Genomic DNA, 16,426 nt, shown 5'->3' on the forward strand with positions numbered 1-16,426 from the left:
ATAGCCATGGTTTTGAAGTGGAGAATGAGAGTGGGTTACATCATCAGAAAGTGTTTTGGCTTGCTTTGGCTGCCTTAACGGTACCATTGAAAAACATGAAATCTGCGGCAATTTGTGTGTGAATACATCAGGACAAAACACTGGATGTCAAACACTAGATGTCAGTGTTGTAGTTTTGACATGTTCCCAGGAGTTTGTCATGATTTTTCTGCTTTTAATCACCAAGATATTTTTTATTGACCCAAACTTTTAAGCCATCTTGCCTCCTTACATTTAGTTGAATACTCACTACAGGAAGGACCTTTTCTAAGAATTATTTATTTTGTTATTAGTTTCTGTGTAATGCTACTGACTCTGAAGAGTAAAACATATATAATATTAAAATAATATAGCTTTCAGCTAACTATATTCTCCAAACTTTGTTTTCCATTGTACTTTCCAGGGTACACTGGTCCTAGGAGATGCTTCTTGGGGAAAACTTCTGTGGTCCTGGAATAAAAAAATTCAGTCTTCTATTGAATTGGTTAATAGTACTGCCAGCTTTTAATTTAGATACCTTTTTTTTTTTAGTGTTATGGGCAATAATAAGACTCTTACATATCAACTATATTTGTATGTTAAAGCCCAGAGTCACAAATGTGTTCAGATTTCTTAAATTGACCCAGTGTATAAGATACAGAAAAAGCTTCAAATTAAATGTTTTCGTTAATTTTTCTCTTTATTAAGAAATATACAGCTCTGTTAGCATGATAGAATTGCAAGTGATTTCTTGTTTTTAACATTTTCTTTTACACTGTTGGCACTTTATGTTTTAAGATCATGCTTTTAAAAAATGTGAAATGTTATTTTTCTTTGTTATATAATGTTCAGTTAATTTTTTGAAGATACTTTAGTTTTACTCATGTTCGAGATTCATTTTTATATAGGCATGTTTTTATTTCCTACTTTCTAATTTGTCATAAATTTTTACTTGAAATGTATTAATGTTTTACATCATTTTTTGTTTCATGAATTTTCAGCACTGAAAAAATAAAGGTATTATGCCAAAATAATGCACAAATTGCAAGTATTGTAATCACCAGCTCCATGTCAGCGGTCACCATTTTGACAGCAGAGGCTGTTGGATTTGTTCCTGCTGCCTGGGTCCTGGGTTTGGAAGCCGCTGTGATATCCCCTGTCTATGTGGCTGGGCTGGGTCTCTGGGAGCTGATGGCAATGGGAAAGACGGTCCTATTGCTCTTCATCATTACTGTAGCTGTGGGACTCAGAAAAGTACCCCCCTTGCAAAAATGGGGACAGGCAGGGCACCAGGAAGGGTTCCGGGGACCTTGGCAGCCTCTGCCTAGGAATATTAAAGTTTAATTTGCTTTTACTCTTAGGTTCTATAGGAAGCTGTGGATCGGAAAAGGACCACTTTTATTCTGATGATGATGCTGTAGAAGCTGACAGTGAAGGTGATGCTGAGCCCTGTGACAAAGAAAATGAGAATGACAGAGAATCAAGTGTTGGGACTAATACGGGCTGGGCAGATGCCATGGCTAAAGTCCTCAACAAGAAAACTCCTGAAAGTAAACCTACTATTCTGGTCAAAAATAAGAAGCTGGAAAAGGAAAAAGAAAAGTTAAAGCAAGAAAGACTAGAGAAAATAAAACAGGTGTGTTTCACCAGTTGTCTTGTAGATTATATTGTCTAGGCTAGCTCTAATCTTGATCAAACTGTTTCTTGCAGTGTTTGTCCAATTAACTTTCCAGTTTTTAACTTGCTTTTTATGTGAAGGTGGATAACTAAGGTTCTGTTTAGGAATTTAGTCTAAATTATTCCATTGAGCATTTTCACTTTTTAATCATCTATGCAAAGGCAAAGTAATAGAAATGTAAATGCCGAGGAAACATCTTTTTAAAATCAAGTAATTATACACATGGTGGTGATTCCTGAGCCTATTTTATTTGTTTTAGCTGTCTGCATGCTGACTTTATTAGGATGTGAACTAAGAAGCATGTTAGTTACTTTTTTTTTTTTTGCCAAAACTTATTTTATAATACGAATCTGTGAAGATGTCATAACTCAAGGATTGGTTGTAGTTCTGAAAATGGATTATTTCAGTGTTAGATACAAATCAGTGTTGGATAAATTTGAATTCATTTATGCTTTTGTTGAACTACTGATGACAGATATTAGACTAGGTATAATCTATTAATTAAAGGGCAAAAGTTATACATAAATTTGTTGTGTATTATAAAAGCTAAACATCCATGATAAGGTTTTCGTATCACCTGTACTTGATCTCCGTCTAAAATACTTGGTTACTAAAATAAGCATTTTTTTTTAATTAAAGAAAAATAACTTTCTACAAATGTACTGGCAACATAGAAGTACTAATTCCCAAAGTCACTTCATAGCTAAAAATGAAAGAAACGTTAAATTTGAATTGACACGTATTTCTTTTTATGTTTACCATCTCCTTATCTTGTTTCAAGATGTATGTTTCTTTGTTCTTAATACAGGTTGCTCTGTGTGAAAGGTGGAAATTTTTAAGTATTGCTCTTAGAAACATGGCATACTCTATTATTAATTCAATATTCTTATTGTACTTTATTTAAGATAAGTTTTGTCTTTAAATCTTACGGATAGCTTTTCAACTGAAAATTTTGAGTCTTTGTTTATTATTTGGCAAATGCTAGAAGAGGCTTCAAAAATATCAGAATATTTGATTTCCTCTGGTCCCAGAGTTCTAGTGAGGGTAAGAACATTTTGAAGCCAAGAGTAATGAGTCTGTAACTCTGCTTTAGGCCAAAACTTTGAGTGCTAGAGATGTTACTGTTTCCATAATGCATGAAAGCGCATGTATTGATACCAGAAACAAGACTTGGCAGCTACAAATGCTCTTTGTGTATATTTCTTAGAAGAGTATATGTAATTATTATTTCCTAATTTAACTATTATGGTTTTCCAATATATCAGTTACTTATTTCTAATCATAAATACAAAAATAAATTTCAGAGTTAAAAGTGTTTCAGAATTAAGCATACATATTATCCTTTGAGTACTGAATATAATTAAGAATTGACTGTTTCAAACTTAAAAGCAAGATTTTTAAAATAAATTCCTCTCATAATCTGACAGTGAATTTCATGACCACTAAAATGAACTGTCTCGTTAGAAGAGGAATCTATTTCTTTAGAAAGCTATCAGGCTAATCTTTATATTGAGTGCAAGAATTTGGTTTTACTCTGATTAGACACTTTCATTAATACAAAATGAGAAATAGATGAGTAAAGGCAAGATAAAAAAATTTTAATAAAAACATTATCTTTATTACTGGTTTTGGTGCTTGCCAGCTTCTTGGTGATTAATTCATTATGTCATTATATTTGATATTTGGTTAAATGTTGGCCTGAGAAGGAGACGTGAACAAGCAATGCTATCAAATCAGATTCCTGGGACCAGGATACTATTTAAAGATGAGTTCAAACTAAATTATGTTACCTAGGGGATTTTCTTATTTCCCACCTCCCCTTCTGCTTCTGTACCGTTTGCTATAGCTTACAACCGATTAACCATATATGGCAAGAGTATTGGTCAGATATGCTACTAGAGGAGAAATGGATTTAAATGATTTTGTGCATAGAACAATAGTCATTATATAAATATCTGGATACGATGCTGTTCTTTTAAAAGCTGATACATTTTCTTAATAATAATTCTGATGACCGAGGAAGTCATTTTCTGAAAGTAAAGATAAACTTTTAATTTTCAAAGAGGATAATTTGGAATCTTCCTTATGCTTCCTTCTGATGATCTGGTGATGGCAGAGCAGGCATGTGGCTCCCTCACACCCTATCTTGTACTGCCTTGCTGAATATGCTGGCAGCTTTCCAGGCCCCTGCTGTCAGAAGGCCTGACAGAAACTCACTTTGTGCCTCTCGCATGACACGCTGAGTGCTAACCACAGGCTCTCGAAGCTGAACCCCTAAAATTGTGTTTTTTTAAAAGTCCCTGACAAACTAAGCCAGAATGATTTATTACCTTCACCCTTTCACAGAGTATCATACCAATGTTTGCTGCACTTTCAGAAATATCTAATATTCTTTCACATAACAATATTTATAACGCAGCGTGATAAGAGGCTGGAGTGGGAAATGATGTGCAGAGTAAAGCCAGATGTTGTCCAAGACAAAGAGACAGAGAGAAATCTTCAGAGAATTGCAACGAGGTAAGGCAGTGTTTTTGCCCTTTAAAAAATAAGTAGACTAAAGCTTTGATAGTGATTCTATTTTTGACCCCATTTGATTCTTAAGCTCAGCCTTTCTCAGAGCCAAGTGATATATACCTAAGCCTGCCTGTTCAACACTGAATTCAACCAAAGATTTTCCAGGTCTCATGAGGCAAGAATATAATGTGCTAAGTGTATATTTGGTATGAACCTATTTCAGATCAACTTGTTTTTATAGTCACGAGAACTGTGTAATCAGACCTCTTACTGCATTTCTCTTATGATGCTTGTCTAAATTTATGGTACTCGATGATGATTTTTATCTTGCATTATATTTATGGCATAATACATTACACATTACAGCTATTTCAAGCTGTCTTTTTACTCTGCTTATTTAATCATTGGCGCCAAACATTTACTCGATGCCCTCTGTGTCCAAAGACAAATAGGATATGGTGGCTGCTGGGTGGTCCTTGCCTGGTCATCTGTAGGAATTACAGTCTCTTTGAGAGTAGAATTGTGTCTATGTGTTGGGAACATAGAACAGGAGATTGTCTGGGAAAGTTTGAGAAAGCATTACAGAGGAGATAACATTTGGGCTGCTACTAAAGAATGTAGCAGTTACATTTAGCAGAATTACTTTTAAATTCTTGTTACCTAAATTATTTTGGTCATTTTCTAATCCATCTCAGTGTTACACAGTGTGATAGCATGGTGTGGTGAATAAGAGCATCAGTGATAGAGCCAGACTGCTAGGTTCAAATCCTAGTACTGGCTCTTACTAGCAATGTGTCCCTGGGCATGCTACTTAATTTCTTTTTCTCTCAGTTTATCTGGAAATAGAGGATAATATACCTAGCCTATAGGGTTTCTTTGATAATTAAATGGATTAGTACATACACAGAGCTTAGAAAAGTACAGGCTCAGTACATGAGAGTGAGTGCCTCCTAAATTTCATGTCCTAGGCACCTCCCTTGCCTCACCCTGGTCCTGTCACTACTGTGAAGGGTCTGGAATTTTACTCTTCTTATAAGCTCATAAGCTAGCCTGTTTAAGTTTCCTGGATGCTGGTAGAAGACAAGACACTTTGGGTCAAAGACAAAGGACTTTATTACTCATGGCAAAAGCAGTAGCAGAGCTTCACGTTCTCAGTGTTTCCTTTGTCCCATAGAGGGAGTGCAGGTGTCCCAGATGGATGCCTGGACGTGCAGTATGTTGTGTTGTAAGAGCTGGAACACTGTGCTTGGGAATCTGTCACTTTTACACTGATAGGTAACAAGCCTGCTCTTTGTCTGGGGGGAGACGTTACCTCATTCCTCAAGGTTACTTCCTACAAACACAACCCTGAGAAATGGCCTGGATAAAGAGCAGTCAGGTGCATTCATTCTTGAAAAATCCAGCAACCATATACAGGGATGTGCAAGGCCCAATAATTATTGGAAGAGGCAGATTGCCTCTTATTAGGGCAAGAAAATTCATAGATTGCAGAATTTTAGAGCTGGAAGGGATCTTAACGGTATAAATCAATGCTATCCAGGAGAAATGAATGTGAGCTACATTCATTTGTAATTTAATATGTAATTTAAAATGTTCTTATAGCCACAATGAGAAATGTAAAATGAAAGAGGTGAAATTAATTTCAATAATATTTTATTTAACTCTATTCAAAATATTCATCATGTAGTCACTATGAAGCAGTTATTAATGAGATTTAAGGATTCTGTTTTTCATACTGAGTCTTGGAAATCTGGTGTGTGTTTTCATTTACAGCACATGGCAATTCAGACCAGTCATATTTCAAGTGCTCACTAGCCACATGTGGCTTGTGGCTCCTGTATTGGATGTTGCAGGTCTTAATTTTCAGAATTTATCTTTGAATGAACCCAAATAAATGCAGAATGTAGTTTTTAAAGTAAGTCTTTTTTAAAGTAGGATTTTAAAATAGTTTCATAACACAAGAGTTACAGATAACGTAGCTAAATACTTTTTAAGCTACTCAGGTATTATTTTTCCAATTTACAGATGAAATTGAGATCCAGAAAAATCTTTCCTGGAGTGAAGCACAAAGTTATGTACCAATCCACATTTGTTATCTGTTTAGAAATTTATATTCATTCATTGAAATATATATTGATTTTTCAGATGTATTTATCAAATGTATTTAACCACTTATCCAGCTCTTTGAGTACTTGTTAAATGCTTGCCTCTTTTCTAGACAGTAAAAATACATTTTTCCTATCCTCATAGTTTGTATTCTAGTGTAATTATTTAACTACATTGTTCTGGTCATTTTATATTCTATAGGGGTGTGGTGCAATTATTTAATGCTGTTCAGAAACATCAAAAGAATGTTGATGAAAAGGTTAAGGAAGCTGGAAGTTCTATGAGAAAGCGTGCTAAGTTGATATCAACTGTTTCCAAGAAAGATTTCATCAGTGTTTTGAGAGGAATGGATGGAAGTACAAATGAGACTACTTCAAGCAAAAAGAAACCAAAAGCCAAACAGGTAAAACTTTTATATAGGATTCGGTGTATAAGACTTCCAGCTCTAAAGCTAGAGTCTTGAGATGGAAAAGCAGACTACAGAATTACAGGGTTCTTTTGTTCCCCCAGATTTTATTAAAATTTCTCCATGCCCACAGCCTTTAGAGATAGGGCTTGCCTCTCTCCTGTCTGAAATCCTGCCATTTTGTGCATTTTGAAGAAGAGAAGCCTGTGTGAGCCACAGCTTTAATTTCAGACTTTACCCATAGAAGTAATTGTGATGGTGTGTAACTTATAAAATATGAAGAATCAGAGAGTTTTAGGAAATAATGGTAGAAAGTCATTCTTGCATTGAGGCATCTTTAGTGATGTTTGACTGAGAGATTAAGAGCATAAATACTTTCTATGACCTTTGGCATGAGAACTTTGCTTTTCCAGCCCTTTTGGCCTGGGGACCTCAGTAGTTTCTTTCTTTCTTTTTTTTTTTTGAGACTGAGTCTTGCTCCCTGGCCCAGGCTGGAGTGCAGTGGCATGATCTCGGCTCACGGCAACCTCCACCTCCGAGGTTCAAGCAATTCTCCTGCCTCAGCCTCCCAAGTAGCCGGGATTACAGGCGCGCACCATCACCTTCGGCTAATTTTTGTGTTTTTAGTAGAGACAGGGTTTCACCATGTTGACCAGGCTGGTCTTGAACTTCTGACCTCAGGTGATCCAACCGCCTCGGCCTCCCAAAGTGCTGGGATTCCAGGTGTGAGCCACCGTGCCCAAGCAGTAGTTTCTTTTTAATGAAAGTGAAAGGTTTTGAAATGTGCTTTAATTTTGCAAGGGGTGGGTTTCTATTGTTGTCGTTTTAAAAAGCAAAATATGTAGTTGCATTTTGATGGCTTGATTTCTGTTGCCAAAACCAAAGGTTTTTTAATCAGTCAGGACTTTTAATCAGTCAGGAAATGAGAGTTTCTGTCATAAATTTTGTTTGTATTTTGGGAAAATAATTGAAACCCGGGCGAGAAGAGCATTTAGGAATTTTATGCTAGCCTAGGGTTGGAGCATTTTTTAAAGTTTCTTGATTAAGTTGATATTTTACCTAATTTCGACAAAAGTTTTTGAATCTACTTGTCTCTTAAAAATCAAAGGGCTCAAATTGTATATTTATATAATAATAGTTCTCACTAGTGCTGCTATTTTAAAGTGTCTATCAGAAGTACTTGTAACTACATGAACACTGTGTTTGGGGTTTATACGTTTTAGTTCAAAAGCCTTAATAGGCTGTATTCACACTAGTAACATTTTACTGTAAGAGTTAGAAAGATTCAGCAGCATTGGATGGGAAAGAACTAGTGGGAAGATGAAGGACTTATTTTTTTTTCTTTTTCCTATTGATTTCAAAATACCATTTTATAGAAGCACATACTTTTGCTTTGGGATTCTTCTTTCATGAGTTATGAAAATGCACAACAGATTCTTTCCACTGGCATTGTATTTTTTTCTTAGCATTTGCACTTGCCCTTGACTTTGTTTTTTTCTACTTCAGTGATCACAATATTTGTAACTCTGGGACAAGGTCAAAAATTGCTTGAGACTTAAGCCAAAGTGGTTTTGCTCTAAAAGTAATTTGTTTCTAGAACACCCTGCCCCATGCCACCAATACCTTGACATATCTTTTTCTTTTAAAAATATGTGTTTTCATTTTGATTGCATATTTATGGAAAAACAGATTCCTTTTTAAAAAATTTTACTTGAGTTTGCATCTGAATAACTATGAAAGTACCATACTATTTGAGATTGGATCAGTTGTTGATATAAAACATGTTTATTGGCTGGATGTGGTGGCTCATGCATGTAATCCCAGCACTTTGGGAGGCCTAGGTAGGCGGATCATGAAGTCAGGAGTTCGAGACCAGCCTGGCCAACATGGTGAAACCCCGTCTCTACTAAAAATACAAAAATTAGCCGGGCATGGTGGCGCCCACCTGTAATCCCAGCTACTCAGGAGGCTGAGGCAGGAGAATCGCTTGAACCTGGGAGGCAGAGGGTACAGTGAGCCAAGATTGTACCACTGCACTCCAGCCTGGGCGACAGAGCGAGACTTCATCTCAAACAAACAAACAAACAAACAACCATATTTACTAAGGACCTGTTTCTACCAGGTGTTATCCTTGTGTCCTTTAAAATCTAACAATTAAGATGGTCAATGGACAAATGACTTCAAGTAAATAAGTAAGGAAGATTAACTTGATAGTAGGCAAATTCTAAATTAGTATGTCGAGTACACGTTAACATTAGTTACACCAGTTTTAACAAAATGTACATTAAGTGGCTACCCCTGTGTGGGGGGAATTTCAGAGTAACTTTGTACTATTTATTTAGAGCATAGATCATCATATGAAATAGGTGAACTTTAAATGTAGTTCAAGGGAAGGCAGGGTGGCAAAAGTGAGCGTAGATTTGGTGTGCCAAAGTGCTATTCAGAATTGTGTCACTGATGAACGAACTAAATAAAGGAAGATATTAAGTAAGTAGAAAACAATATTTGCCATTTTTTTCTTATATTTAACCTTGTCCTAGCACCGTAGCTATTGTACTCTTTCCTCATAGATGTTCCTTCTCTCATCATAGAATGGAACAAAAGAAATCTTACTGTTGTCCCTTCCCTGGGCTGTAATGATATTCAGAGCACAGATTTTTAAATTCACTATTCCTAATATTGTGAAGTCTCTAAAATTAGAGGTCACCCCCATATAAACTAGATTCACTGTCAGCTATCAGGATACCAGTTTGGAAACACCTTCATTTTAATGATTTCAATTCTTTTTCCCAGTTAAATGTGTTACTCAGTTTTTATGTTAAAGTCTTATGTTCAATAACCAAAAGAGGCAGGAGTTTTATATTAAATATGGATAGAATTTTAATAATATAACATAGGTTATATAGGTTGAGCCCATTATAGTTAACCATACTTTAGGAGTGGTTTTGGTGTTTGGTTTTGGTTTCTCCTAATGTACACATGGCTTGGGAATTTATTTTAAAGAACACTTTTTAAAAAAATAATTTTTATAGAACTTTCATGTTTCTTCAAGGTATAAGAAACAGACATTGTGACAAATGTTTTTTAACTGTGATAGGGCCCAAACAAGTCATTTTTCTTTTTCTTTCCTTCTTTTTTTTTTTTTCTTTTGAGACAAAGTCTCTGTCTGTCGCCCAGGCAGGAGTGCAATGGAGTGATCTCAGCTCACTGCAACCTCCACCTCCTGGGTTCAAGCGGTTCTCTTGTCTCAGCCTCCTGAGTAGCTGAGATTACAGGTGTGCATCACCATGCCCAGCTAATTTTTGTATTTTTAGTAGAGACAGGGTTTCACCATGTTGACCAGGCTGGTCATGAACTCCTGACCTCAGGTGATCCACCTGCCTTGTCCTCCCAAAGTGCTGGGATTACAGGCATGAGCCACCGTGCCTGGCCAAACAAGTCATTTTTCTTAGAATCTTTTCTGCATTAGAGTTTTATTATCAAAGAAATAGGAGCACAGTGTGAAAAGTGAATTTATGATTAAATAAAATAGCCACTGCCCTTTTCCATTCTTCTGTACACCTTGGCAACTCTTAGTTCTTTCTTCTGGTATTTACCTCCATATCTTAAATAATATTTACACTATTTCTTTATCAATACTAGATACTATCTTTTATGGAAGATAAAGTTGGTTTTTCTCACACCTCTCCACATTCTGTCCTTCCAACATAGTATATTAAAATTTCTTATACGAGATTGAATACTAGTATTCAATGTGAATATTGTTCACTGCTGAGCAAAATACTACACAATAATAATACTTACTTTCTTCAGCTTTGTTACAATTTTTATTTTCCTGGAGTTATCACTTGCCTTTTTTTTTCTTAGTTTTGTATGTGCCAAAATCCTTCCACACTCTTCAACAGAACTGTTAAACCCTTCTCAGTAGTATATTTCTTGTGGTCATCCGCTGCTGCTATCTAAACTGGTTGTTCTTTACCTTCTGTGCACTGTCATTTTGCAACATTGCTTTATCCCCTTCCTGGGAATTCCATTTGCCTCTCTCCTATGCAGTATCCTCTGTTTTTTGAACTAAATGTCTTCTTTTCTCTTGGCTTTCTCCTGCATTTTAGTGATGGCACAGTTACCGGCATTCTGGGAGAGAGTATAGGTGTCCTAATTTTTTATTGATATATTGGCCTGATAAATAGCTTCCAATATTTGGAAAAAGGGTTTTTGCAGATGCAATTAAGTTAATGATCTTTAGATGAAGACGTAATCCTGAATTATTCGGGTAGGCCCTAAGACCAGTGACAAGTGTTCTTAGACACATAGGAGAAATTTGACAGACGGAAGCGGAGCAGGCAGTGTGACTGTGGAGGCATAGGTGGGAGTGATGTGGCTGCAAGTCAAAGAATGCCAAGAAACACCAGAAGCTGGAGGAGACAGAAAAGGATGGGTTCTCCCCTGAAGCCCCAAGAGGGAGTGAGGCTTTGCCAGATATGGGCATCTGGCCTCCAGAACTGTGAGAGAATAAATTGCTCTTATTTTCAGCTACCTAGTTTGTAGTAATGTGTTATGGCAGCCACAAGAAACTAATAGAACATAGATGTCCATGTTGGAAAGTAATTTTCTCTCAGAAGCTTGAGAGAAATTTTTTCTTTCTGTCTCCTTCCTTCCTTCCTTCCTTCCTTCCTTCCTTCCTTCCTTCCTTCCTTCCTTCCTTCCTTTCTCTTTCTTCTACTTTTTCTTTTCTTTTTTTTTTTTTTTTTTTTTTTTTGCCATTGAGAGGTTCAGTGCTGTTCTGCTTTCTGATTCTTTTCTTTTTGGAACCTTTTAAGACCTTCTGTATCCCCATTCTTAAAACATTCATACTGACTGATTGGTAGTCACTAATTTTATTTTATTTGTATTTTTGTGAGATAGGGCTATGGAAAAAGATACTGTTAGTGGATGTGAGAAGACATAAAAAAAGAATGATTCTTAGCCAATAAATAGAACTTTGGGGTAAAGTGTTGAATGTTAAATTCAGTAGAGATTTGGTTGTATGAAATGAATCAGATCACCACATATTTCATTTAGAAACAAGAGAAATCCTTTGCCAAGTTGTTTTAGTAGCTGTTCTGGGTGGTACATATATTGCTCATGAAATTAGAAAATCGTAAAGTTGGAAAAATTGTGATGTGGGGATATTCATAGGAAATGTGATTCTCAGGGGCAATGTACTTTAGAAGAATATAAGAAACTTAGCTTTGATTTTTAAAATGGCGTGAAGTAAACATGGTAAGAGGGAAAAAGCCTGCCGGTTCTCTGGTTTTTCAGATTCCTTATAGTTTTCTTTCCTGTTTTCTTCCATGGAAGTTGGAATGTAGGATGTTTGCTAATGAGTGGGGAGTTAGAAAAGGAGATTCTGAGAAAGTAGGTTGGCATCAGATTTGAAGTCTTCTATCTTCTCTTGAGGAATCTGGACTTTATTCTTTACACATTTGGAGGCCAGTGCCATAAGGTAAGTGATCTGGTCAGATTTGATTTTTCTGTCTTTCTCTTTTGATTTATTTCAGCTTTTATTTTAGTCTAAGGAGGTACATGTGGAGGTTTGTTATAAGGGTAATATTGTGCAGTGCTGAGGTTTGGGGAATGATTTAATCTGTTGCTCAGATAGTGAAGATTTCATTATTTTTAAGGAAAAGAAAGGGCTGAAGGATGGAAAAGTTAGAAGACCAATTAGTGGAAGACAATTGCCATAATCAAAGCAAGAAGAGAGAACGTGAACTAAGATTGTGTGGGGTAAAGTGGGTTGGGGTGAAGGGAAAAGAGGAATCAGATTGGAGAAGCAATTTTAAGGTATAGATGGACTTGATGTGCGATTAACACATGTAGAGGGATATGGGAGAGGGAAGAGTTGTTAATTAACTCAGAGGTTTACAACTTGAGAGACGCAGAAAGGGTGACAACTTTCACTAAAATAGAGAATATAAAATATGGAACATGTCTGAGAGGTAAAGATTTTTGGAGGCAGTGGCTGCTCCAGGTTATATTCAGAAATGAGAAGGATGACAGTAAAGATCAGGTTAACAGCAACAGTGCAGGAGAAGCGTTTGGTTAGTGCAGGAAATAGCATGGCTAGAAACAAGGAGGCAACCAGAATAGCAGAGTATGGTGAGGCCACCTGGGGCAGGACCTGATGAGTCCTGTATGTCTTAGTAGGGTTCCTGAATCTTTAAGAACAATTAGCTTGTTTACTGAGTCAGGGAAGATGAATAGTCTATTTTAGAGAGTTTTTCACATGAATAAATGTAATATCTTCTAGATTTAAAGAACTAATTTTCAGTTATCTGGAAGGAATTACCTAATCCAGAAGCTGTAATTCCTCTCTTGGATTGAATACAGGAAGCATCATCCCAGTTATATATCAACATGTGGCAAGGCATATTGACCAATATCTTGATGTTGACCCTGAGTGATTTTTATTTTATTTTATTTTATTTTATTATTTTTAAAGAGATGGAATCTTGCTATGCTGCCCAGCCTGGTCTCGAACTCCTGGGTTCAAGCGATCCACCCACCTAGGCCTCCCAAAGTGCTGGGATTGCAGGCATGAACCACCATGCCTGGTGACCTTGAGTGATTTTTAAAAATATTACATTGTATTTAGAACACTGTTTAAGGAAGCAACAAAAACATATTTTTTAAGAAAAGTTTTGTAAAAAATTTAAGCTTTAACTCTTAAAGGATTAATACCTCTGTTCCTCTATTCAAAACATGTTCCTATCTAGAGTGATTTATTTCTCAGTATGTTAATCAAGATTTTATTAATGTAGAGGAATTCATTTTTTTTCCTTAACTTTCAAAGTCATAATTATTCCTTTTGCTGTTTTCTTGAAAAGCCGACTAAAATTCAATCAGATTTCTTGGAATTTAATTCTGTTACTCTAAAGACTGGACAGAAGCAGACGTGATGTTAAATCTATGAGTCTCTAAGGAGAATATATTGGCTGCTGTTAGGAAAGCATTGGCTATATGGTACTTGTACTCTTGAATTATAGACTTTCTACAAGGTTTTCATTTACTTGAAAGTGCCAATATATCAATTTCAGGGTTTTGTTTTGTTTTTTTAAATAATGAAACTGAAATTATAATTTTATAGTAAGGGAAAATGCTAGTTGGTTTCTATTAGAAAGTGATTTACTGGCCAGGCGCGGTGGCTCATGTCTGTAATCCCAGCACTTTGGGAGGCCGAGACGGGCGGATCACGAGGTCAGGAGATCGAGACTATCCTGGCTAACATGGTGAAACCCCGTCTCTACTAAAAAATACAAAAAACTAGCCGGACGAGGTGGCGGCGCCTGTAGTCCCAGCTACTCGGGAGGCTGAGGCAGGAGAATGACGTAAACCCGGGAGGCGGAGCTTGCAGTGAGCTGAGATCGCACCACTGCACTCCAGCCTGGGCAACAGAGCGAGACTCCGTCTCAAAAAAATAAAATAAAATAAATAAAATAAAATACAAAAATTAGCTGGGTGTGGTGGTGGGGGTCTGTAATCCCAGCTACTTGGGAGGCTGAGGCAGGAGAATCACTTGAACCCAGAAGGCAGAGGTAGCAGTGAGCCAAGATTGCGCCACTGCACTCCAGCCTGGTGACAGAGCAAGACTCTGTCTCAACAACAACAACAAAAAAAGAAAGTGATTTCCTTAGTGATTGCTGGACAATAGTTTTCAATAGAAGTCCCTAGGAAAAAGAGTTACCGGAAAAGTCCAGGTACTTATTTATTTTTTCTGATTTTTGTGATATGAGCACTTTAAATGTCAAACATAGAGATAAGGTAGGGTACTCCTCTATTTCTCATTTATTTATCATAAATGGCAACCTCGTAATTTCTTCATAGGTAAATAGTTAGTGGTGAGAATGCTTCCGAAATACCTGGCCTCTTAGGTATCTTGCAACTTACACCCAGACTCCAAATTGCTATGTACCTTTGAAAACGTGCATTTCTTCTGTTTCTTAGATCTGCTGAATTCTTGCTTCCAAAGACAGAAGCCTGGAAAAGGAGGAATTCCTCACTCAGGTCCCTTCATGGGCCTCCGGCAATTTTCAGGATTTACTTTTGGTTTTATTGAGGCAGGATCTCACTCTGTCACCCAGGCCGGAGTGCAGTGTCGTGATCTTGGCGTACTGCAACCTCTGCCTCCCATGTTCAAGCAATTCTCATGCCTCAGCCTCCTGAGTAGCTGAGATTACAGGCGCATGCCACCACGCCCGGCCTTTTTTTTTTTTTTTTTCGCATTTTTAGTAGAGATGAGGTTTTACCATGTTGGCCAGGCTGGTCTCAAACTCCTGGCCTCAAGTGATCCTCCCACCTCTGCCTCCCAAAATGCTGGGATTACAGGCTTGAGCCACCGTGCCCAGCCAGGATTTAGCTTTTAAATCAAGTTGGGATGTGGAAGACAGGCGAGCGGGTAGAGAAAGATGCTGTCCTTAGATTGCCCCTGTATTGCAGGACAACGGTGTTTTACTCTCACGTAAAGCTGCTCTAATAGGAATGTGTGGAATCCTAATTTTGTAAATAATTCAGCTTAATGTTTGTTTACCGAAAATGCCTAAATAGAATTTAGGCAAAAGTGAGACTCCATGTTTGAAATGAGAATGAACAGGATTGTACATATTACTGTTGATGGGAACGGTTTTAAGCCAGTTTCTCATTGTATTTATGTCTTTTAAAATATGCTATTTAGTTTTAATGTAGGGTGGTTTCTGAATTGAACAATTTTAATCAAAATGAACTTAGGTTTGGCAATATGGCACATGCAGCATTTTGACTTATGGAAAATACAGATATTAGTGAAGAATAAGAACTGGTTATTACAGAACAGCTGTAGAAATCTTTAGTTACTGTTAAATTAAAATTAATGGTGCCATGCATCTTTTTGCCCCTATATGAAGAAATGTGCTATTTGAAGTCGCTGAAGTGGCTGCCTGTATTCAGTTTTCTTTAGTGAGGTTAAGGCTTTAAAAAAAAATTATCCTGCACAGATGAGTCTTATGCATTTGACTTTTTAAAATGCATTATATTAAGACATCAGTCTTACGTGTTAGCAAGTATAATGCATTTTTAAAAATCAGAATAATATTTTATTGTGTCTTGGTAAAAATTAGCATTTTGAGTAGTAGGCAGTTAAGACCATTTGTGGGGATATATAACACATAGTACTAAAGCCACAGATTCTAGAACCAGACTGCCTGAGTTCAAAATGCCTGTTATGTATAGTAGTAATAACAGTCCCTACCTCATAGGGATGTTGTGAGAGTCAGTTGAATTAATATACATCAAGTGCTTAGAATGATGCTTAGCGCATAGTAAGTGCTATATAAAGGTTTGCAATAATTTTTGTTTTGCATTGCATGCCATTAAAATGAGTTCCTTATACTTAGTGCTTATTTTTTCTCTAAAAATTATAGTCAAAGATGAATTCCAAAGTTGGAAACCAATTTGAAGGGGAACTATTACTACTTTTTGTCTGAATTATTGAATAATCCAAAAATCTTCCAATAATTGGATTAAATTATGTTTAGATTTGGACATTCTCACTCACTTTAGGTGTGATGGCTCTAATAATGCATAATCCTTAGAAAATCTAAAACTAGATTTGAAGGAACTAGAAATGTGTCTACTTTCTCTTGTTCCCCATTTCAAGTTATGGTTGAACTAACTTTATTACTTACAAGAAT

The 16,426-nt window shown here is 36.5% G+C and overlaps 1 protein-coding gene across 3 annotated transcripts in view; it reads left to right on the plus strand.

Moving 5' to 3' along the window:
• The window catches only part of LOC105493508 (ribosomal RNA processing 15 homolog), a 49,068-nt gene that overhangs the window by 14,054 nt on the left and 18,588 nt on the right, over positions 1-16,426 (plus strand). For 2 of the 3 annotated variants that reach the window (XM_011761181.3, XM_011761180.3), the window contains exons 2-4: positions 1,380-1,654; positions 4,116-4,213; positions 6,518-6,719. In XM_011761181.3, coding sequence (XP_011759483.2) covers positions 1,380-1,654; positions 4,116-4,213; positions 6,518-6,719 — 575 coding nt within the window. Of the gene's footprint in view, positions 1-1,379; positions 1,655-4,115; positions 4,214-6,517; positions 6,720-12,062; positions 12,961-16,426 lie in introns of those variants that run through there. The other variant, XM_011761182.3, reaches the window with a different exon arrangement.

This window comes from Macaca nemestrina, chromosome 1, assembly GCF_043159975.1.
Source record: "Macaca nemestrina isolate mMacNem1 chromosome 1, mMacNem.hap1, whole genome shotgun sequence".
NCBI classification, from domain to species: domain Eukaryota; kingdom Metazoa; phylum Chordata; class Mammalia; order Primates; family Cercopithecidae; genus Macaca; species Macaca nemestrina.